Raw genomic sequence first — 18,060 nt, 5'->3', positions numbered from 1 at the left:
GTGGGCGTCGTCGTTGTCGTCTTCGTCGTCGTTGATATGTGAAATGTCACTTTGTATGGAGTTTGAATAGGAACGACGACAACGAGACAACGCGAGACAGCGCGAGACACACAACAGGATGACATGAAGGAAGAGTGGGGAGTGGGGAGGGGAGTGGGGGGAGTAGGAGTCGGAGAAAGTGCTCCCTTCTTGCGCCCAGATATTGCAAGACTTGACAAAAGGATGCCATTTCACCTGCAGGAGTTTGCCGTAAATTGCTCTTGTTGTTGGTGGTGCTGCTGCTGCTATTGGCGAAGGATCCGCAGGATAATGGCACCAGGAACCCCCGTAACATAATGCTGAAAGAAAGCAAAGCGAATTAGATGCAACAACAGCAGCAGCAGCGGAACAACAACAGAATTATCTCTCTCTCTCTCTCTTTTTCCCGAGCGCTTTTCCCCCCCAGTTGTATTTTCTCGTCCAAACATTAACTTTTATTTGCTCAAATGCATTTCCCAGACTCAGGTCTTTCCGTAAGTTCTCCAGTTTTCTCTGGCCCATAATCGTCCGTCTCGCTAATACGTTTCCACTTTCTCTCTGCTCTGGAGAAAGAGAGAGAGCGAGAGAGCGAGTGAGCGAGGCGAGCGAGAAATATGTTCATGGGCTACGACCAGGCAACATTACCTGTAAATTGAACGGATTGCAATGAGAGCAGGCAGCAGTAGGAGAGCCGTAGGAGAAGGCGGAGTAGGAGATCTGTAGCTAATTTGAGGCAGGTGGCAGAGGCGCTAAATAAACCAATTATAACTCATATACGTGTGGCAACAGAACCAGCAATAACAGAGGGCAGAATAACGGGTAGAATAGTGCAGAGAACTGAGTAGAAGGCACACAGATAAAAAGTACAGAACAAACTAACTTTCGTAGCAATCGCAGAACGAAAGAAGATTTTGCTCTGGCAAAATGAGAAGCCTTTCAATCTGGGAAAAAGTACAAATGAAAAGCCACACAAGTTCCTCAGAAATATAAAATAAAATTCACGTTGCAAAGGCAGCTAAGAATCAGAGGAATCGTTGCCCAAATCAAAGCTCCTGCGATGAAGAACAAAACACAGCCAAAAATAGCTCTGACTCTACAGCTCTTGGAGATTAATTAATGCAAATTATAAGCACAGAAAAAAATGCCTTCATTAAATCACAAAATCACATAGTTAAGCTGCACTCTTTTGCATTCAGGACGCTGCACACTCTGAGCTCCTTCTGCACCAAAAAACAAACCAATTTAATCCCAGATATAGTCCCGAATGCGGATATTAACCGCTCTGAAACCTCCTACACTTGAGACAGTCACATAGCAGGGGGCTTGGCTTCATTTCCCCAAGTATTTTAAATACAAAACGCGCACAGAATTTACATTGAGCTCCGCCTTCGACCGAGCAGAAGGATGAGCCAGGATGATGGCAGGATGGCAGGATGGCTGGATGGCATCATGGCAGCTTCGTAGCCGATTAGTTGACGAAAACGAAACGTTTGGAAACGCCTTGCGAGGAAAACTTTGCCCTTTACAGCGCCAGTGGGAGAGCGGGGGCCCCCAAGGTTTAGCTGTCATCAAATACGCCGCCGCCCCCCCATAAGGCAAGGGAGCTGCAGTGGCGGAGGCATCAACCGTGCAGCAGCAGCAGCAGCTGCAAAGCCCGGACGAAGCTGTTGGCTCTGTCCGTGTCCGTGTCCGGGTCCGGGTGTTGTGTCAACTTTTGCACGCCATCCATTAGAGGGCTGCTCCCTGCTCCGCTCTGCTATGCTGGAAGGAGGTTCTATGGTCTGTCTCCTTCACAAAGATGCTGAGCAAACATGTCGCGGGTGCTGCGCGGTGTGTGGCAGGTGCAAAATGTATCCTGCTGCTCATTGTCAGCTGCATAAGGAGCAGCAGGAGGAGCAGGAGCAGCAGCAGCAGCAGCAGCAGCAGGATGCAGCAGTTGGGGGGGTGTTGGACTCCTGCCTGTCTGTGGCTGTCTTAGACAATCGCATGTGTAGTTTTTGGAGCAGCTTCGCCCCGTTGTTGTTCCCAAAACTCGCATAAATATTTATGACAGCGTCTTTCTTGTGTGCCGTGTCTTGTCTTGTCTTGTCTTGTCTTGTCTTTTGGGCGCAAAACTTCTCGGTGTATGCCGCGGGGCGTTAGTCAACAGACAGACAGACAGCTTCCGGTGTCAGTCACAAGGATGTGCCTGTGTGTGTATGTGCCCAGCTCCTTAACTGCTCAACACACAAGGATCCACAAGGCTGTAGATCCACAACTAAACAGCTACACAGCTCCAGAGCTCAGGCTGCATTCTCATTTAATTGGTACGTAAGTCTTGGGCATACACTTTTCACAGGGTATTTATGATTTTTAGCAGAAGTTTGCCACGGATTTTGGAGCGCGCGGCAGAACTGCAGAGCAGCACAGCTGGCTAATGGAATTAACGGAGAACTAAAGCACATCAAAATCATGTGTAGAATCGTTCAGAAGAATTTTATTTTGTAAGTCAAAGCTAAAAATTAGACAAACAAAAATGTTTCCACACTGCTTTTCGATGTGCCAGAGTATCCAACAGTTCGTTATAAATATATTCCTCATCCTGTTTTTCCCCGACCTCCAGTCTTGTCCTTTCCTCACTTTGAGAGTTGTTCTTTGCTAGCGGCACATTAGCAGGATTTTGATGCCTCGCCTTGTGCTGCATGTGAAATTAGTTGTGTTGCATCCATCCCCCAGCCCCAGCCCCAGCCCCACCCAGCCCATCGCCAGTGGGTGGGCGTGTGACAACACATTTATATACCATGTGTAATTAGGGAAGTGCCAAGGCAAACTGTTGGGGGGGGGTGGGGCGTATACCTTTTTCTTCAGGCTTATCTGCCACAGCAGCAGCAGCAATGTGGCAGCAACTTGAGCTAAACAAAAATCGTTGCAGGAAATTACCGTTAAATGTCACCCCGTGCACTTGTCCATCCCCCTGCATTCCGTTCCTCCCCCTAGCTTAACCCATTCTCTCTGTTACGTTTAACCCCCGCCTTCCCATGCTTAACCCTCCTCGCTGTGCTGCGTGTGTGTTTGTTGCATTGTTATTAATGCCTGGGCGGGTCTTAACTTGAAGTTTTTAATGTTCCAACGTCTTCTCGTCTATTCAGATTAGCCGTATAATTATACCCTGACAATAGGATGGATGGAACGGGCAATGGCTTTTCGAATGCGACTTCCTGGATGGCAAATACATTTTTGTGTGTGGGAAGTGTCTGCTGTAATGAAGTTGATAATTACGGGGCAGGCCAAAGGATGGGATTTTTACCATGCTGTTGCGATGGTTTATGTGGGGTTAAAGGATGTCGTTACTGAGACGATAATATACGATACAAAAATTGCCATTATTTTTACAATCTAATAAAAAATAAAAAAAAAAAAAAAATAAATAAAAAATGAATAAATTTTATTCTAATATTGATCGTTATATTCCTTTAGTAGATAATTGAACTGAAGAAAGCATAGAAATATTGCATATAAAATCGGGTATCATAATGTGAACGATAGAAATGTACCCACTGGTTTAGGGACTAATTAAGGACACTTTTCGGCACCAAAAAGTGCTCTATTAGTTCTCTAGTTTTTGCATGACCTAAGCGTGTAGTTCTTTGTATATTTTTACTTTAATTAGGCTTTGGTATGCCCTTGATTAGACCTAAACGGGCATCTTAGTGATAATTTCTTGCCCATATCCCTGCTCGATATAGAACTGTTCTTCCCACCGATGCTCGCTTCTACTTTAAAGCTTCTCCCTCATACATTTGCGCTCCTTCAAGCCATCCCCATCAATTTGCCAACAAACCCCCAACATTTTGGTAAGCCAATGGAACACAAGGGGGAAGAGGAAAAAGCATACGAGTATTCATATGCTTATTACCCAACTAGACTTGGCTTTTTTTTGCTGCCGCTGCGACTGCCGCCACTTGATATACATTTATGCATTCTGGCAGTACGCTCATGAGAGCTAGAGGGAGTGGGAGAGCTCCAAGCAAATCCTGGAACAACACACAAAACACTTGCCAATAGCCATCAACAAGAGGGAGAGGCAGGAATCCGGTATGGAGCATAAGACTGGAGGATTTACAGAGAACACGTCGCCCAATGCCCAATGCCCGTCCACAGACCACAAACCGAACAATGTCCGACTCAATTTCGCAGATTCATAAAAATGAATGAATGCAATGTGGCAGGCAATCGAGAGACGAGACGAGACGGGACCTAAATCCTGCTCCGATAGACCAAGCCAAACCCAACCGAACCCAAACCGAACCGAACCCAAACCGAACCCAAACCGGCGTCATTGGAAATGGGAAATCAAGTTTTGTGAAATTGACTCTCAAGTGATGGGAGCCAACCCACCCGCCCGCCAACGGAGAGCAAAATCAAGAGGGTGCATGGGTGCATGGGTGGCTGGGTGTCTGGTTGTGGGTTTGGGTTTGGGTTTGGGGAGAGATCACTGGAGGACGACGGCGACCATTAAAATGAATTGCACTGCACTTTGTGCCATCAACAGAATCAACTGCCGGCGAAACGAAACGAACGAATGATGCACCAAAGGAATGACTTAAAATACAAAATAAAATAGACCAAAAAGGAGCGGAAAAACTCTGGAGGAGAACTGAAAGAAAAACAACAGTGCAGACAGAGAAAAAGCAGGGCAGTGGCAGTGGCAGGGGCAGGTCGCAGTGGCAGTGGCTGTAGCAGGGGACAGTGGAAAATGCAGACGAATTGGAAAAGGCAGTGGCCAGAGCAAGATAGCGAAAGAAAAGAAAAAGAAAAAGAAAAAACCAGGAGAGATGAAACCGAATCCGAATCCAACTCTGAGAGCGAGTCAGCCAACAGAACATTGCACGCCATTTCAATAAAAGTGAATTGCCCGACGCTGGCGATGGCGATGGCGTGGCGACGACGTCGTCAGCGGACGCCTCAAACTTCTACAGGCCCAAGTAGGAGGAGACCCGCCAGCAGCTCTCAACGCTGGCAGAAAGTATACGCAAAGGACACCATTTGGAGATGACAGCGTGAGAGTGATGGGCATCAAGGGCACCAACAAATAAATAAATCCAGAAAGTAGTTCCACTCGTTTCACGTCAAATTGCAAATATCAAAAATAAATCCAAATTGTGCCTATAAAAATATTTTATCGTGCCACTCGAGGACAAGTTCTGCTACTAATTTGCTTAACGATGGGCAACCGCGTATCCAAACAATTCCAAACGGCACCAGCCGCTGCATCAGAGCCCATTGCAGCAGCGCCCGTGGCAGCAGAGTCCGTGAGCAACGCTGCAACGGCCGCTGGTGACAAGAAAACCAAGTGCAGTGCCTGCTGTGCCTGTCCGGAGACCAAGCAGGCACGGGACCAGTGCTTTCTGGAGCACGGCGAAGAGCACTGCCTGGGCGTGATCGATGCATACAAGAAGTGCATGCTCGAGGCAGGTTTCAATATCTAAAGTAGAAACCACAAACTGGCGCCCCTCTCCAAATGCTTGCGATAAATAAATAAATTCCCTATTAAAGATAAGAAGCAAAAATAAAATGCAGTAAGTATATTGTGATCATCTATACTTCCATTCGCATCACATCTTTCTCTTCTCTCACAACTTTAGCACTGCAATACACCAACCAGAAGCTAATCCAAAACTACTCGACATCGGAGGTTTAAATACATAAATTCCAAAGAGTGTACAATGTACATTATGTTGCAAATAAATTATAATTTCTGCTTGGAAAATATAGTTTAAGTCGTGTGCCATCTCTAGCACTCACAGCCAACAAACAGAAGCCACCATCTCCAAGCAGTGGAAGAAGCAACCGTAAAAGTTGAGTTAGTTCAAGTCTGGAATTCCGGAAGCGTGTGTAGCGCATCCACTGTTGACATGACTGACGACGATGTCGTCTTCTTGGTCGTCGTCTTCGTTGTCGTTGTCGTCCTGGGACTGCGACTGGAACTGAGCCACACTGAAAGTTTGTCTGGGGCTCATCTTCACTTCACTTCACTTCACTCCACTCCACTGTTGGCCACTTGGTCTCGTTAGTCGTAAAAGCAAAGTATCTACATCAAGCCGAGGCACAACAATAACTTCAAATGAGCATTTTAATAAATTTTTCAAATAATCACTTGAAAAGTGGAAAATTCTCTACCCAAGCGACTCCTCTAGTTTCCATCCCGTTTTCCATCTCCACAGCTCAGAGTCCCGATTGCAATTCAACTTAATGTTTGCTCAAGGAATTAGTTGGCAAGACGATGGCAAAGAAAAAAGCTCCACAAGTTATGAGTAGTTATGCACGACGGAGATTTAGATCTGTCAGTGCTAATGGGTTTCTCTCTACAAGAGACAGAGCGAGCGAGAGACAGACAGAGAGTGTGCGACTGCAGAAGGCAATCGTTGTAGATGTAGTCGAAAATAAAATGAAAGCAGGGTAAATCAGCTCTCCTTTTTATAGATTGGTTGATGGGTTACATGGTACGGGAATTTTACATTGGATAGATCAAATCTGTGAAGAATGAGGCCTGGGTGTAGTTGAAGACTTTGGGTCTTAGGTGCACCACCAATAAAAAAAGGGAAGAAACAATACAATATTGTAGGATTAACTCATTTGTTCTCTGAATATTTCTAGTATTTTTCCGGCATGTTTCTATTTATCCGTATTTTTCTTTTATTTTTATAGTATTTTGTACTAGTTTTCTAGCATTTTCTGGTATATTCGTAGTATTTCATAATATTCTTCTTGTATTTTTACAATATTTAAAAAAAGTTCGTCTCTGATATTTTGATGATTAATTTTCTAATATTTTGTTGGTTTTTGTTATACCCGATAATCACAAATTTTGTTTCTCAGACTCAGACCCTGTTACAAATGTGTTTTCAAATTTCGCACCGCCACCTTGCGACTCCACAAAAGACGAAAATCTGTGGCATCCCCAATTGAGAAGATACGAGAAATGATAGTATCTACTAGATGGCCGAATCTGATTCAGATTGGATAATTATTTTAGACAGATTAAAGAAATTAATTTTCAGCTGCTCACCCACGCCCTTCCAGCGTTGCAGCGCTACTCATTCTCTCTCTCGCTCACACACTCAGGCTCGTGCAGTGTGCGTTCTCTGGTGAGTGAAGAGAGATAAAGAGAGAGAGATGTAGATGACAGATGTTGAAAGAAATTGGGAACAGATAAAAAATATTCTAAAATTGGACTGACTGAGTGCAGAGTAAATGTAAGAGTCGCGGCCACTGCAGCGACTCACAACGTTCCCTCTCGTTGTTTATCAAGATATTCTACTGAAATTTTCATATTTTTCTCTCTTCTCTGCAGCTTTTAGTTCTTTTGGGAGCAATATAATACATTTTTAATTGTTTTTTTTTGTTTTTGTGTAGATTCCCTATGGAGAACTAATTTTGGGATTTCATCCGAAAACTATTGCCGTTTGCCGGTCCGTTTAGTACGAATAAAACTCGCATACAGTTCGCATCGAAAAAATGTCGTGGAATATTTGTTGGATATATTTTGTGTTCTTGGCAATAAATTCGTTTAGTGCTCAAAAGTTTTTGCAAAATATCAGAGAGGACTACTGTGAAACATACTGTAAAGATTTATGCAATACCAATATTAGTGATAAAACGTGCCACCAAAATGGATCAGCTGTCATCTCAAACGATTATACATTGCATTTAAAAAATGGAACTTTGACACTCAATTGGACCAACAGCGACATCAAAGAGTGGAATATCTTCCCAATTTCCAATGAAACTAATGTCAAACTGGAACTCTTAACTGTTGTTTATGACTCCATACATCGACCTGCAGTATATTATCTCACACATCTTGGTGTACAAGAAGTAAAGACATACCATTTAAGTGGCGCAGACATTGAAATATATGAGAAACATCTCAATTGTTTAAATGGCTCAAAATCTCTAGAAATTTCTACCGATATGTTAAATGATAAATCGATTGATTATATTCAGCTAAGCAGCCTGAATCATGTGGAAGAGATTGGAATTGTTTCTCCTGACGGGACATATCCCTTAATCTGGATAAACGACGATACTTTTGTGGGTACACCAAATCTAAAATTGCTTCGCTTTTCGAGCATAGATATTAGATATCTTACCGCGAAAGTTTTTAACAGCATGCGGAATCTAAACGCATTACAATTCAGCTGTGTGGTTGTAGAGGATCTCCAGTTCTTAAGGTTCGTATTGGGATAGTTGTGAAAATTATTCAAAATACGTAATAAGTAAATATGTACATACGAGTATATATAAAAATTGAACATAATAGCTTTTGAAATCTTGTTTCAGAAATTAATTCAAATACGTGTATTAATATGATCGGACTACTGATAGTTATCAAGAATTAAAACCTACTTTTTCTGATTTCAGGCTATTTATCCATAAGGAAATTCTATCTATTCAATTCAAAGTTTTGTTATACCCGTACTCAAAAAGAGTTAAGGGGTATATTCTATTTGCGGTAAAAGTGGATGTGCCCAAGCAGATAAGGAAACGTTTCCGACCCCATAAAGTATATATATTCATGATCAGCATCAATAGCTGAGTCGATATAGCCATGTCTGTCTGTCCGTCTTGATGAGCGCCTGGATCTCAGAGACTATAAGATGATGATATCACACTGCTTCAAGTGTATTTCAAAATTTCGCCCCGCCCCCTTCCGCCCACACAAAGGACTAAAATCTGTGGCAGGCACAATTTTAAAGATATGATAAAATCGCAGTATCGTATAGAATGACCATATCTACCAGATGGCCGAATCTGAATCAGATCGGATCATAATTATAGCCAGAATGAAGAAATTAATTTTCAGTTGCTTCCCCAGCCACCTTCTCGCTCGCACCCTCTGCCTCGTTATGTACGCGAGCGCCATCTAGCGGAGGAGATGTAGAATCTAAATGGTACATGTATAATCTACATGTTAGATGTAGAATATACATTGCAGATGTAGATAACAGATGTAACAAAAAAATGTAAAATGTAAAATTTTTTTAAATTATAAAAATCCAAAAAACCATAATCTCAAAAATTTATATACTGCCTGAGCACGGGTGTAAGTAGAGTCGCGTCCCCAGAAGCGACTCGCACGTTCCTTCTCGTTTTTTTTCTATTCAAAAAGTAATTTTGTATTTTTTTTTTTTTCTCTTTAGATCTGAGACTCTTCATAAGAGCTTAGTGACTGTTACTCTGGAAGTCAATCTAATGGTGGATATGAAATATTTCAAAGATTACACCAAACTAGAGTACATTTATGTGAATGATAAATACAAGCCCTATTCGAATCTAGCAGCGACTGTTTGCACCATTCATCCTCTTCATTGCAGATACTTTAGCAGGAACAAGTGCCCTGATAATTTCATTTGTTATTATAATGTGTATTCTAAGATTTTAGTAATATTTGGTTCCCATATAAAAATTTCAGCAATTCCACCATTGCCAATTGCGAGTACTGGCGACACGGCTCTGTATCTGGATTCAAATGATATAGAAGAACTGCCAAAGAATACATTAAGTGGATATAATGACATAAAAACTTTATCTGTATCCAATAATAGATTAACTAGTCTTGCAATTGATCGGCTACCAAAAAATCTGCGCAGATTGAACATCAAAAATAATCGCATCAAAAGACTCGATAAAGATGTGATGGACTACCTATCAAAAGTGGATTAGTTTCGAGCAGGCGGGAAACCGATGGAACGTCAATTGTGATGAAAAACTTATGCTGGATTTTCTGCATAATGTTTCCTTTAACACGATCGAACCTGTTTTTTTTCATCATTTAAACGCATCGTGTCCAAATTGGATGCCATTGTTGCTTTAACCGCAGCACGGATCACTTTATGATCGACTGTAGGCATGCAGATAAGCATTTCTATCCTTATCTTCCGTATTCAATACCCTACAATGCCATACTGCAGCTGGATGGGAATCAAATTACCAGCATTAAAGACTCATTGGGTCATGCTTCCCTGAGAGAACTTTATTTATTTGATAACAAAATAAAGGACTTGCCATTCCACTTGATTCCCGAGAACATCACACATTTGGATCTACGAAAAAACATGTTGGAGGCTCTTGATGATCAGGTGGTCGATTTATTGAGAGATCGTGAGGTCCAACTATCTGGAAATCCCTGGACATGCGACTGCAGGGCAAAGACCTTCCTTTCATTCCTGAGGCAAAGGGAACCGCTGGAATATACCGCCGCCCTGGATCGTTGTAATATGGTGTCTTCAGGATTGTGTCCGGAGGCCTGCATTTGCTGTCTAGATAATTCTACGTTGCCTTCGTTTATTATCGATTGCAGATTCAAAGAACTCACAGAAATATCACCATTACCCACACCGATATCTGGACAATCCACTCTTCATTTTGAAGGGAATTATCTCGAGGCTTTGCCCTCCAGTTCCCTGCGCGGATATGCAAATGTAGGACATCTTTACCTGGCCAACAATCGACTGACGGCAATCGACCAATTGCCTGAGAATATAACAACTCTGGACATACGAAACAATAGCATTTCGGCGCTGAACCGGCAGTTGCGAGACTTCTTAGACAAGAGAATAGCCGCCTCCACCCAGCTGAAGTTATTCCTGTCTGGAAATCCCTGGACTTGCACTTGCGAGCACAAAGATTTCCTTCACTTTGTGAAGAGTCGATCGCCGGATATCGAAGATCTAATAGATCTCTACTGCGGTGGCACTGCAACGCGGCTGATCGAGACGAATGAGAGTGATTTATGCCCTTCAGGCACCGTGCACTTTGTGACTCTCACCATTTCGTTCATGCTAATCATACTAACTATAAACATTATGATACACTTCAAACAGCCCCTACTGATCTGGTTATACGAGCACAATGTATGCTTGAGCATCGCCGCCCGAAGGGAATGCGACAAACAAAAGAAGTTCGATGCATTTCTATCATTCACCCACAAGGACGAGGAGCTGATTGAGGAGTTCGTGGAGAGACTGGAGAGTGGCTCGAACAAGTTCCGGCTCTGCTTCTATCTGCGCGACTGGCTGGTGGGCGAGTCCATTCCCGAGTGCATCAGCCAATCTGTGAAGGACTCGAAGCGCATCATCATCCTGATGACGAACAACTTCCTAAAGTCGACTTGGGGGCGACTGGAGTTCCGCCTCGCGCTGCATGCCACCTCCCAGGATCGATGCAAGCGCCTCATTGTGGTCCTCTATCCCGAGGTGGAGAACTTCGATGACCTCGACAGCGAACTGCGCACTTACATGGTGATGAACACGTATCTCAACCGAGATGACCCCAATTTCTGGCACAAACTAATATATTCAATGCCCCATGTTAATGTGCGACCACAGCCTGATCCAGAGGCAATAGAGCTTTCAGCTCTAGGCAATCGCAATGCCTGAAAATATCCTCAGCTTGCCTGTTCATTTATCATTCCTATCTACAAAATTGTATTAAATAAAATATTTACGAATTTTACTGCATATGATTCTCATTTATATTGCAGCCATTCTCTTCTCTCCCTCTCCCTTCTCAATAGAATAGCCACGGCCTGCAGCAAATCATACACTGAGAATACAACTCCAGTCTACTTTTATGTGCATAAAAACAGAAAAAGTACGCGATAAAAAATTGCCACAACAAAAATATCACCGAAAAACAAATCCAAGAAAATATAAAACGTAAAAACCCAACAGCGCCATGGCCATGGCACGATCAGTAGGGAAGGGGTAGGGGCCCTTGGGAGTACTGACGGCAGCAGCGTTGGAATTTTAGAAAAACCCCAGAGGACCCCAAAAATAGAAGGTATTTCTGCAAGAAATATAGAAAAATCGCCATCGAATTTTGGAATAGGATCAGTCAGTACTCAGTACTCGTATATCGTAGCATTTAAGAACCATTACAATTTGGAACTTAATCCCTTTTCTTTTTGGTTAAGCAAATGCAGTTCCATTCCCATCTCCACAGCATTCCCCACTTTTCGCCACAGCAGAATCCCAGCCAAAAAAAAAAAAAAATAGCCACTGGCCATTGGGATTGGATATTTTCTAAAATGCGCAAACCGCCAGCAACATTTATGAGAATGCCTTGCCCAAAAAATAACCCATTGTAATAATGCCATTTTCGGTGCCGTTCGGGAAGGAGCACCCCTAAGTGTTGTCCTTTTGCTGGCTGCATCTTTTGTTAATATATAAACAGATATTTCTCCGGGATATTTCGGGGGTAGAAGTGCAGTTTTTTTGTGGGTTGGAATACATATAAGCCCGGAGGCATCTTGATTTGCGAGTGCATTGCATACTTTGTGGCTGCAGTGCCCAGTTGTGGAAGTGGAGTAAAGGGATGCCAGGACCCGCCGTGGAATGCCCCGAACTTAATGAGTTATATTTTGTGTTTTGTTTTTTGGGTTTTTTTGTGTGTGGGCTTGCAGCTTGGAATTTTTAATTAATGCAACACACATGCATGTCTCTTGCAGGGATTTCATTTGCAGGCGAATTCCTTTTGCCACGTTTTTATTGTTTCGCAAACTATTTTGGGGCGACAAATTTCCACAAGAGCATGGAGAACATTTCCGTTGCACACAGAGAGAGAGAGTGAGAAAGAGAGAGAGCGACGCCTGAGGCGCTTTTTGAGATTCTAATTAGGGGACTTTGTGGTTGGGGGATTTGCCCGAATGGATGGATGGGGCGACTACTCACCTATTTGCCAGCATTTTTCCGCATATTGCACACGGATATTTGGGTTTGTCTTCATCCGTTACATGCTTTGCTTTCCGTTTGGGTTCCGTTTCCGTTTGCTTCTTCGTTCCCTTCGGGCCGTGCATGGTGGCAATGTGATTCTTGAGATTGTGTCGCCTGCCAAACTTCATCTGGCAGACGGCACACTCGAAGATCTTCTCGTTCGTGTGCGTCCGCAGATGCGGCCTGAGGGAGTACATCTTGAAGCGTTTGGGACAGCGCGGACACTGCAGCAACTCGTTGCGTCCAATCGCACCCGTTCGAGTGTGAAAGAAGCGATGATACAGCAGATCCGATTCGTATTCGCAGCTGAACGGACACTGATCGCAGCACCAGGACTTGCTGCCGTCTGTCGTGGCAGTGGCAGTGGCGGTGGCGGTGGCATTGGCGGACGTGCTCGCTGTGGGCTGACAGCTGCGGTTGTGCCTGCCCAGTGCCTGAGGTGAGTGAAAGCTCTCGCCGCAACTCAGGCAGCAATGATTTTCCGTGGGATGCGCCGCCGCCCGATGCTGGGCCAGCGCTGGCGGCGAGTCAAAGATCTTCTGGCAGCTGGCGCACTGTTTGCAGGCCGCGATCAGTCGCTTCTTTTTGGCCGGCGGATTTGGGCGCTGATCCTCCAGCACCTCGCGTAGCATGCGCTCCAGCACCCTATCCGATTGCGGCGCCGCCCTGTCTTTGGGCGTGGAGCGCAGCTTGTGCTGCAGCAGACTGCGATGGCGACGCGCCTCCAGCGCCGTGGCAAATTCCAGGTGACAGATGCCGCAGTAGTAGCGCTCCAGCTGATGCTTGAACTTCTCGTGCCGCTGCAGCGCCAGGCGGGACATTTGCGGCGCTCCGCAGATGCCACAGCGAAAGCGACTCTGGTAGTCGTCGGCGGCCGTGGCGGTGGGCGGCACGCCCGCATGCTCTGTGGCAAAGTGGCGACGCAGCTGCATGTTGTACAGGAAGCTCTCGCCACACGCGGAGCACTGCAGGCGACGCCGCTGGGCAATGCAAATGGGCACGGATCGATTGAGTGCCTGCACCACATCCTTGTGGCACGGATGCAGCATGTGCTGCCACATAACGTCACTGGAGTCGCACTCAAACTGGCAGTAGCTGCACCAGAAGCTGCCACCCGAAGCCCCTGGACCTGCTGGCCCCTCGACCTGCTTCAAGTGCGCCTCGGATCGCCAGTGCTGCAGAAAGGAGTGCTCCGTGTTGGCATAGAAGCGGCAGGGCAGGCACTGGAACGGCGACTGTCGCACAATGCTGGCCATGTGGTCGAGTATGTCCTGCAGGAAGGATTGCCTGCGCAGCGGCGTCTGCTGCTGCAGGCGGCGGTAGTGGTAATGCGAGATCAGATGCTTGCCCATCAGATGGCGGGCCATCGTGTGGCGGCACAGATCGCAGCGCAGCTGATGCGCACGGCGTTTCCTTTTGGGGGCAGCAGACTCCTCCTCCTCCTCCGTTGCCTGCTGCTGCTCTTGCTGTTGCTGTTGCTGCTCCTCCCGCTCTGGCAGACTAAAGTCCTTGCTCAGCGTAAGCTTACCCCCAAGGGTGGCCTGCTCCAGCTGAGACTCGGCCTCCGCACGCTTCAAATGGTAGCCCGAACGCAGATGCTGATCGTAGTTGCAGCGACTCTTCAAGCGTCTGCAACAGATGTTGCACCAGTAGCTGACACCCGGCTGTTGCAGCTTCGTCAGGTCGATGTTCTCGCGGTATTCCAGCTGCTTGCTGCCGGGCACCCACTTGCCACGCGTGTGCTCCTCGGGCGGATGCGCGTAGACCACATCCACGGGCTCATCCCAGCTGGGGGAGATCCTCTCCATGTGCGTGTGTCGCAGCTGCGGCCGATGCTCGGGCTTCCACTTGCCACCCGTGTGGGTGGCAGGCACTGCGGGCGGCGAATGCTGCACCACATCGTACTCCTCTTCGGCCTCATCTTCCTCCACATCAAACGAGTCATCCGGATCATCATCTTCTTCGTCCTCATCGTCGCTGGGCTCTGGCGAGTCGTGCACAAAGTTGAGCGGCTTGAAGACAGACTCCTCTCGCACTGCTTTGAGTACCGGATCCCTAGCCGCTGGCCAGGCCTCCTCTTTGGCCGCTCTATGGGCGCCATCCCAGGCCTCCTCCTTGGGCCTCGACACCGTCTTTCCGCCCGTTGACACGCTCTGCAACTGCAGCGACGAGAAGAACAAATCGGCGCCCAGTTCGTAGGGCAGATCGTAGGCTTCCGTCAGCGACTTGGAGCTCTTTCCCCCATGACTGGCTGTCGTCTTTCTCAGATAGCTGCTGGGCGCCTCCGGCTCTGCAAAATGAAAGCCGTCGTACGAGTGATCCAAGTGTGTGCTGCTGAGTATCGCGGTGGGTGAAACATCTGGAGTGGCCGTTGGCGTGGCCTCTGCTCCCGTTGCCGGTGGAGTCACAGATCTTTGGGCTTTCGTTGCGGCCAGGCAGTTGCTTTTGCGGTGCTCTATGTACTTGGCGAGTCCCACTATGGTGGCATTGCACTTAATGCACAGATGTGTGTCTTCCAGATCGTCGCTGTTCATGTTGCAGCTGGGGATTAAAGATTAAAGTGCATAGTTTGAGTTTTAATCGGGGACCGTAAGAATTATAATTTTTATAATAAAAGTTATGAAATAAGAATTAATTTATCTTTTTATATTTTTTTTTATTATAACAATCAGTTGATCACTTATTTTTGATGAATAAAAATAAAAAATAAATATTTTTACTAATAAAACATAAGTCTTATTTTTAATTTGTATTATTTTTTTATTATTTATATTTTTTTTATTATTTAATTTTTTTTTAAATTAGCAATGAAAGTTTATCGTGTGACGAGATTTTTCTTCTTAATTAATTAATTCATGATTTTTATTTTTATCATAAAAATCAGGTAGATGACTTATTTTGAGATTAATAAAATAAAATAATAAAAAATAATATAAGTCTTTTTTTTAAAGTTTATCAAGATTCCCTCTTCTTTATTATTTAATTCATTAAAAAATAAGTCTTTGTTTATTAAAAAAAAAATAGTTCTAATTTTTAATTTGTATTATAAATATAAGTTATAAAAGTTTATCTTCTTACGAGTTTGCTCTTCTTAAAATAGCGTAGCTGTTTTTTTTTTATACACCTAGGACACTTTTTTCGACCTTGTTTTTTTATTATTTAATATTTATATTTGTGATCCCTGGTTTTTTTTAATATAACGAAAACAGCAAAAATCTATGTTTCTATGTTTGTTGTGCTCTTTATTCGGTGATTTATGTAGTCATAGTCTGGTCTCCCTTTTCAAGGAGTGAGCGAGAGCCATACGAAATGAACTGCCGCTGGAGCGCGCGCTTGCTCCTTTCGGGTCATATTTCAAGCCCAGTTTATTCATTAGCAGACACTCCACACACAGCAGAGTGCGAGTGCGAGCGATCCACGGGAATGAAGCCCCAGCTCCAGGTCCAGGTCCAGCTCCAACTCCAGCTCCATTCTGCATTCACCATTCACCACAGCGTTGACATGGTCGTGTCTGTATCCGTATCCCCTGCCCGTTCGTGCTTTCCGCATCCGTAGAGTCCTTGTTGCTCGTGTCTGTGCTGTTGCGGCCTGTCACAAATGAAGTTTATTGCGTCTGTGTGTGGCGTACATGTCGCTCTCTCTCTCCCCACCCTCTCTGCGTTTCTCTCTCTCTCTCTCGCGCCAATGCTAAATGTAAAAGTGTCATTTCCGCCATATGTGAGCACGCGATGAACGATGCGTCGACGTTGACGCTGCCACCACTGCCGCCCCGCCACTGTTGGGTGTTGCTGTTGCCTCTCATAATTTCATAGTACAATTGCAGCAACAGCAAACACCAATCCATGGGCACTGGCAACTGCCAGTGGCAACTGCTGCTGCTGCTGTTGCTGCTGGCTGCCTGACTGCCTGTTTTCCGCGTGGAATTTATACAAACGAGGCCCATGTCTGAGGTTAAATACGAAAAACATAACAATTCCCGTGGATACGCGTGGATACACACACACCCACACACACACACTCACACATGTGTGGGGAATGTGGGTTATGGGGCATCCACGCGGATTTCTGCCTGCCTGCTTGCGCCTGGCCTGTCCTGCCTTCCATTCGTCTAACACGGACAATATTGGCTGACTCCTCCTCCTTCTGCTTCATACACATGTACTCCCATCTACTAGCTCCCCTTTGAGTGATAAACGTACATTTGTTTAACAATTAACGTGGCTGGCAGCAGCAGCAGCAGCCGCACATGCAACACCAAACAGCCATTTATTTATAGTCTTCGCCCTTTTTAGACTGTTGTCCCCTCTTCCCTACAGCCGTTACAATTTTTATATCGCTAATTAGTCGAATCGTGGGGGCGGTGCTTTCAATCCAGAACATAGGACGCCTCGTCGTGTGTCTCTGATTCACGATAATTGCTTATTACTCGTGCAACACATTCTCTCTCGTATATAATTTGCATGTCTGTTTGTAGGATTTCATGTACAAATATATATATATATATAGATATATCTGTATATGTAGCTCTTTAGCCAAGTAATTACCTTCTAATTGCACATTTGCTCAACATTTTGGTAGATGGAGTGAGGGTTTTCTTATGCGCCAACAGAGATTGTGTCTTCAGGGGGATTTGCAGAGAGATATTGGGGAGTGAAAGATGGTTCTAAATGGTAGTTTATGCATAGGAATACCATGAAGGATTTCGCGTTTTAGATTTAAATCAGCTTGAGTAACATTTTATATGGACTACATGGAATAAAATCATTTCATAATAATCACTCCAAATTTCAGTTTAAAATCTTTTACGGACTAAAATGCGCTCCAATTGCATGTACAAATTGGAAAATTCTCGCTTATATGAACAATCTGTATGATGATCTATAAAGAGAATAGATTTAATAATAAGAATATAATAATAATTATAATTCCCATTTTATTATTTGTATAAAAAAGGGTAAAGGAATTGTGTCATAATTTGCCATACATTTTTTGTTTCGTTTTAGAAATTAAATTCATAATTTGGTAAATATTTCTATGTAAAAATGTTTTCCTTTCCAAAAAAAGCCACAAACTAAAAAAATATGTTCCTCGTGAGTCTACAGTTTATCCTCTTCCAAAAACATTCCTTTACTATCAAAACTAGCTGAAATCTTTTGCGTAAGATCCATTTTTCCTTCCAAATAAATCCACAAAATAAGAAATTTTGTTCTATAAATGATAAAGCAAAGATTTACTCACATAATAATAAGTATAGGCATTCCTTTTGCTTCTAAAACTATGTATATTA

General features: G+C 44.4%; 2 protein-coding genes across 3 annotated transcripts in view; one reads left to right on the top strand and one right to left on the bottom strand.

The window, feature by feature from the left end:
* The window catches only part of LOC111064663 (zinc finger protein Xfin), a 45,132-nt gene that overhangs the window by 6,345 nt on the left and 20,727 nt on the right, over window positions 1–18,060 (bottom strand). Inside the window, exons 1-2 of one of the 2 annotated variants that reach the window (XM_022352412.2) lie at window positions 17,318–17,562; window positions 12,732–15,314 (exon numbers count right to left, since the gene is read on the bottom strand). In XM_022352412.2, the coding sequence (XP_022208104.2) occupies window positions 12,732–15,314; window positions 17,318–17,343 (2,609 nt within the window). In that variant the 5' untranslated portion in view covers window positions 17,344–17,562. Of the gene's footprint in view, window positions 1–12,731; window positions 15,315–17,317; window positions 17,563–18,060 lie in introns of those variants that run through there. The other variant, XM_022352413.2, reaches the window with a different exon arrangement.
* Window positions 5,099–5,570, top strand: LOC111064673 (cytochrome c oxidase copper chaperone-like). The gene has a single exon (XM_041592460.1). It carries the CDS (start codon window positions 5,223–5,225, stop codon window positions 5,484–5,486), a length of 264 nt encoding a protein of 87 aa, XP_041448394.1. The 5' UTR covers window positions 5,099–5,222; the 3' UTR covers window positions 5,487–5,570.

Source organism: Drosophila obscura, unplaced genomic scaffold (genome assembly GCF_018151105.1).
Source record: "Drosophila obscura isolate BZ-5 IFL unplaced genomic scaffold, ASM1815110v1 contig_179, whole genome shotgun sequence".
Lineage (NCBI taxonomy): Eukaryota > Metazoa > Arthropoda > Insecta > Diptera > Drosophilidae > Drosophila > Drosophila obscura.
The sequence above is the reverse complement of the archived record's forward strand: the minus strand, read 5'-3'. Positions and strand labels throughout refer to the sequence as shown.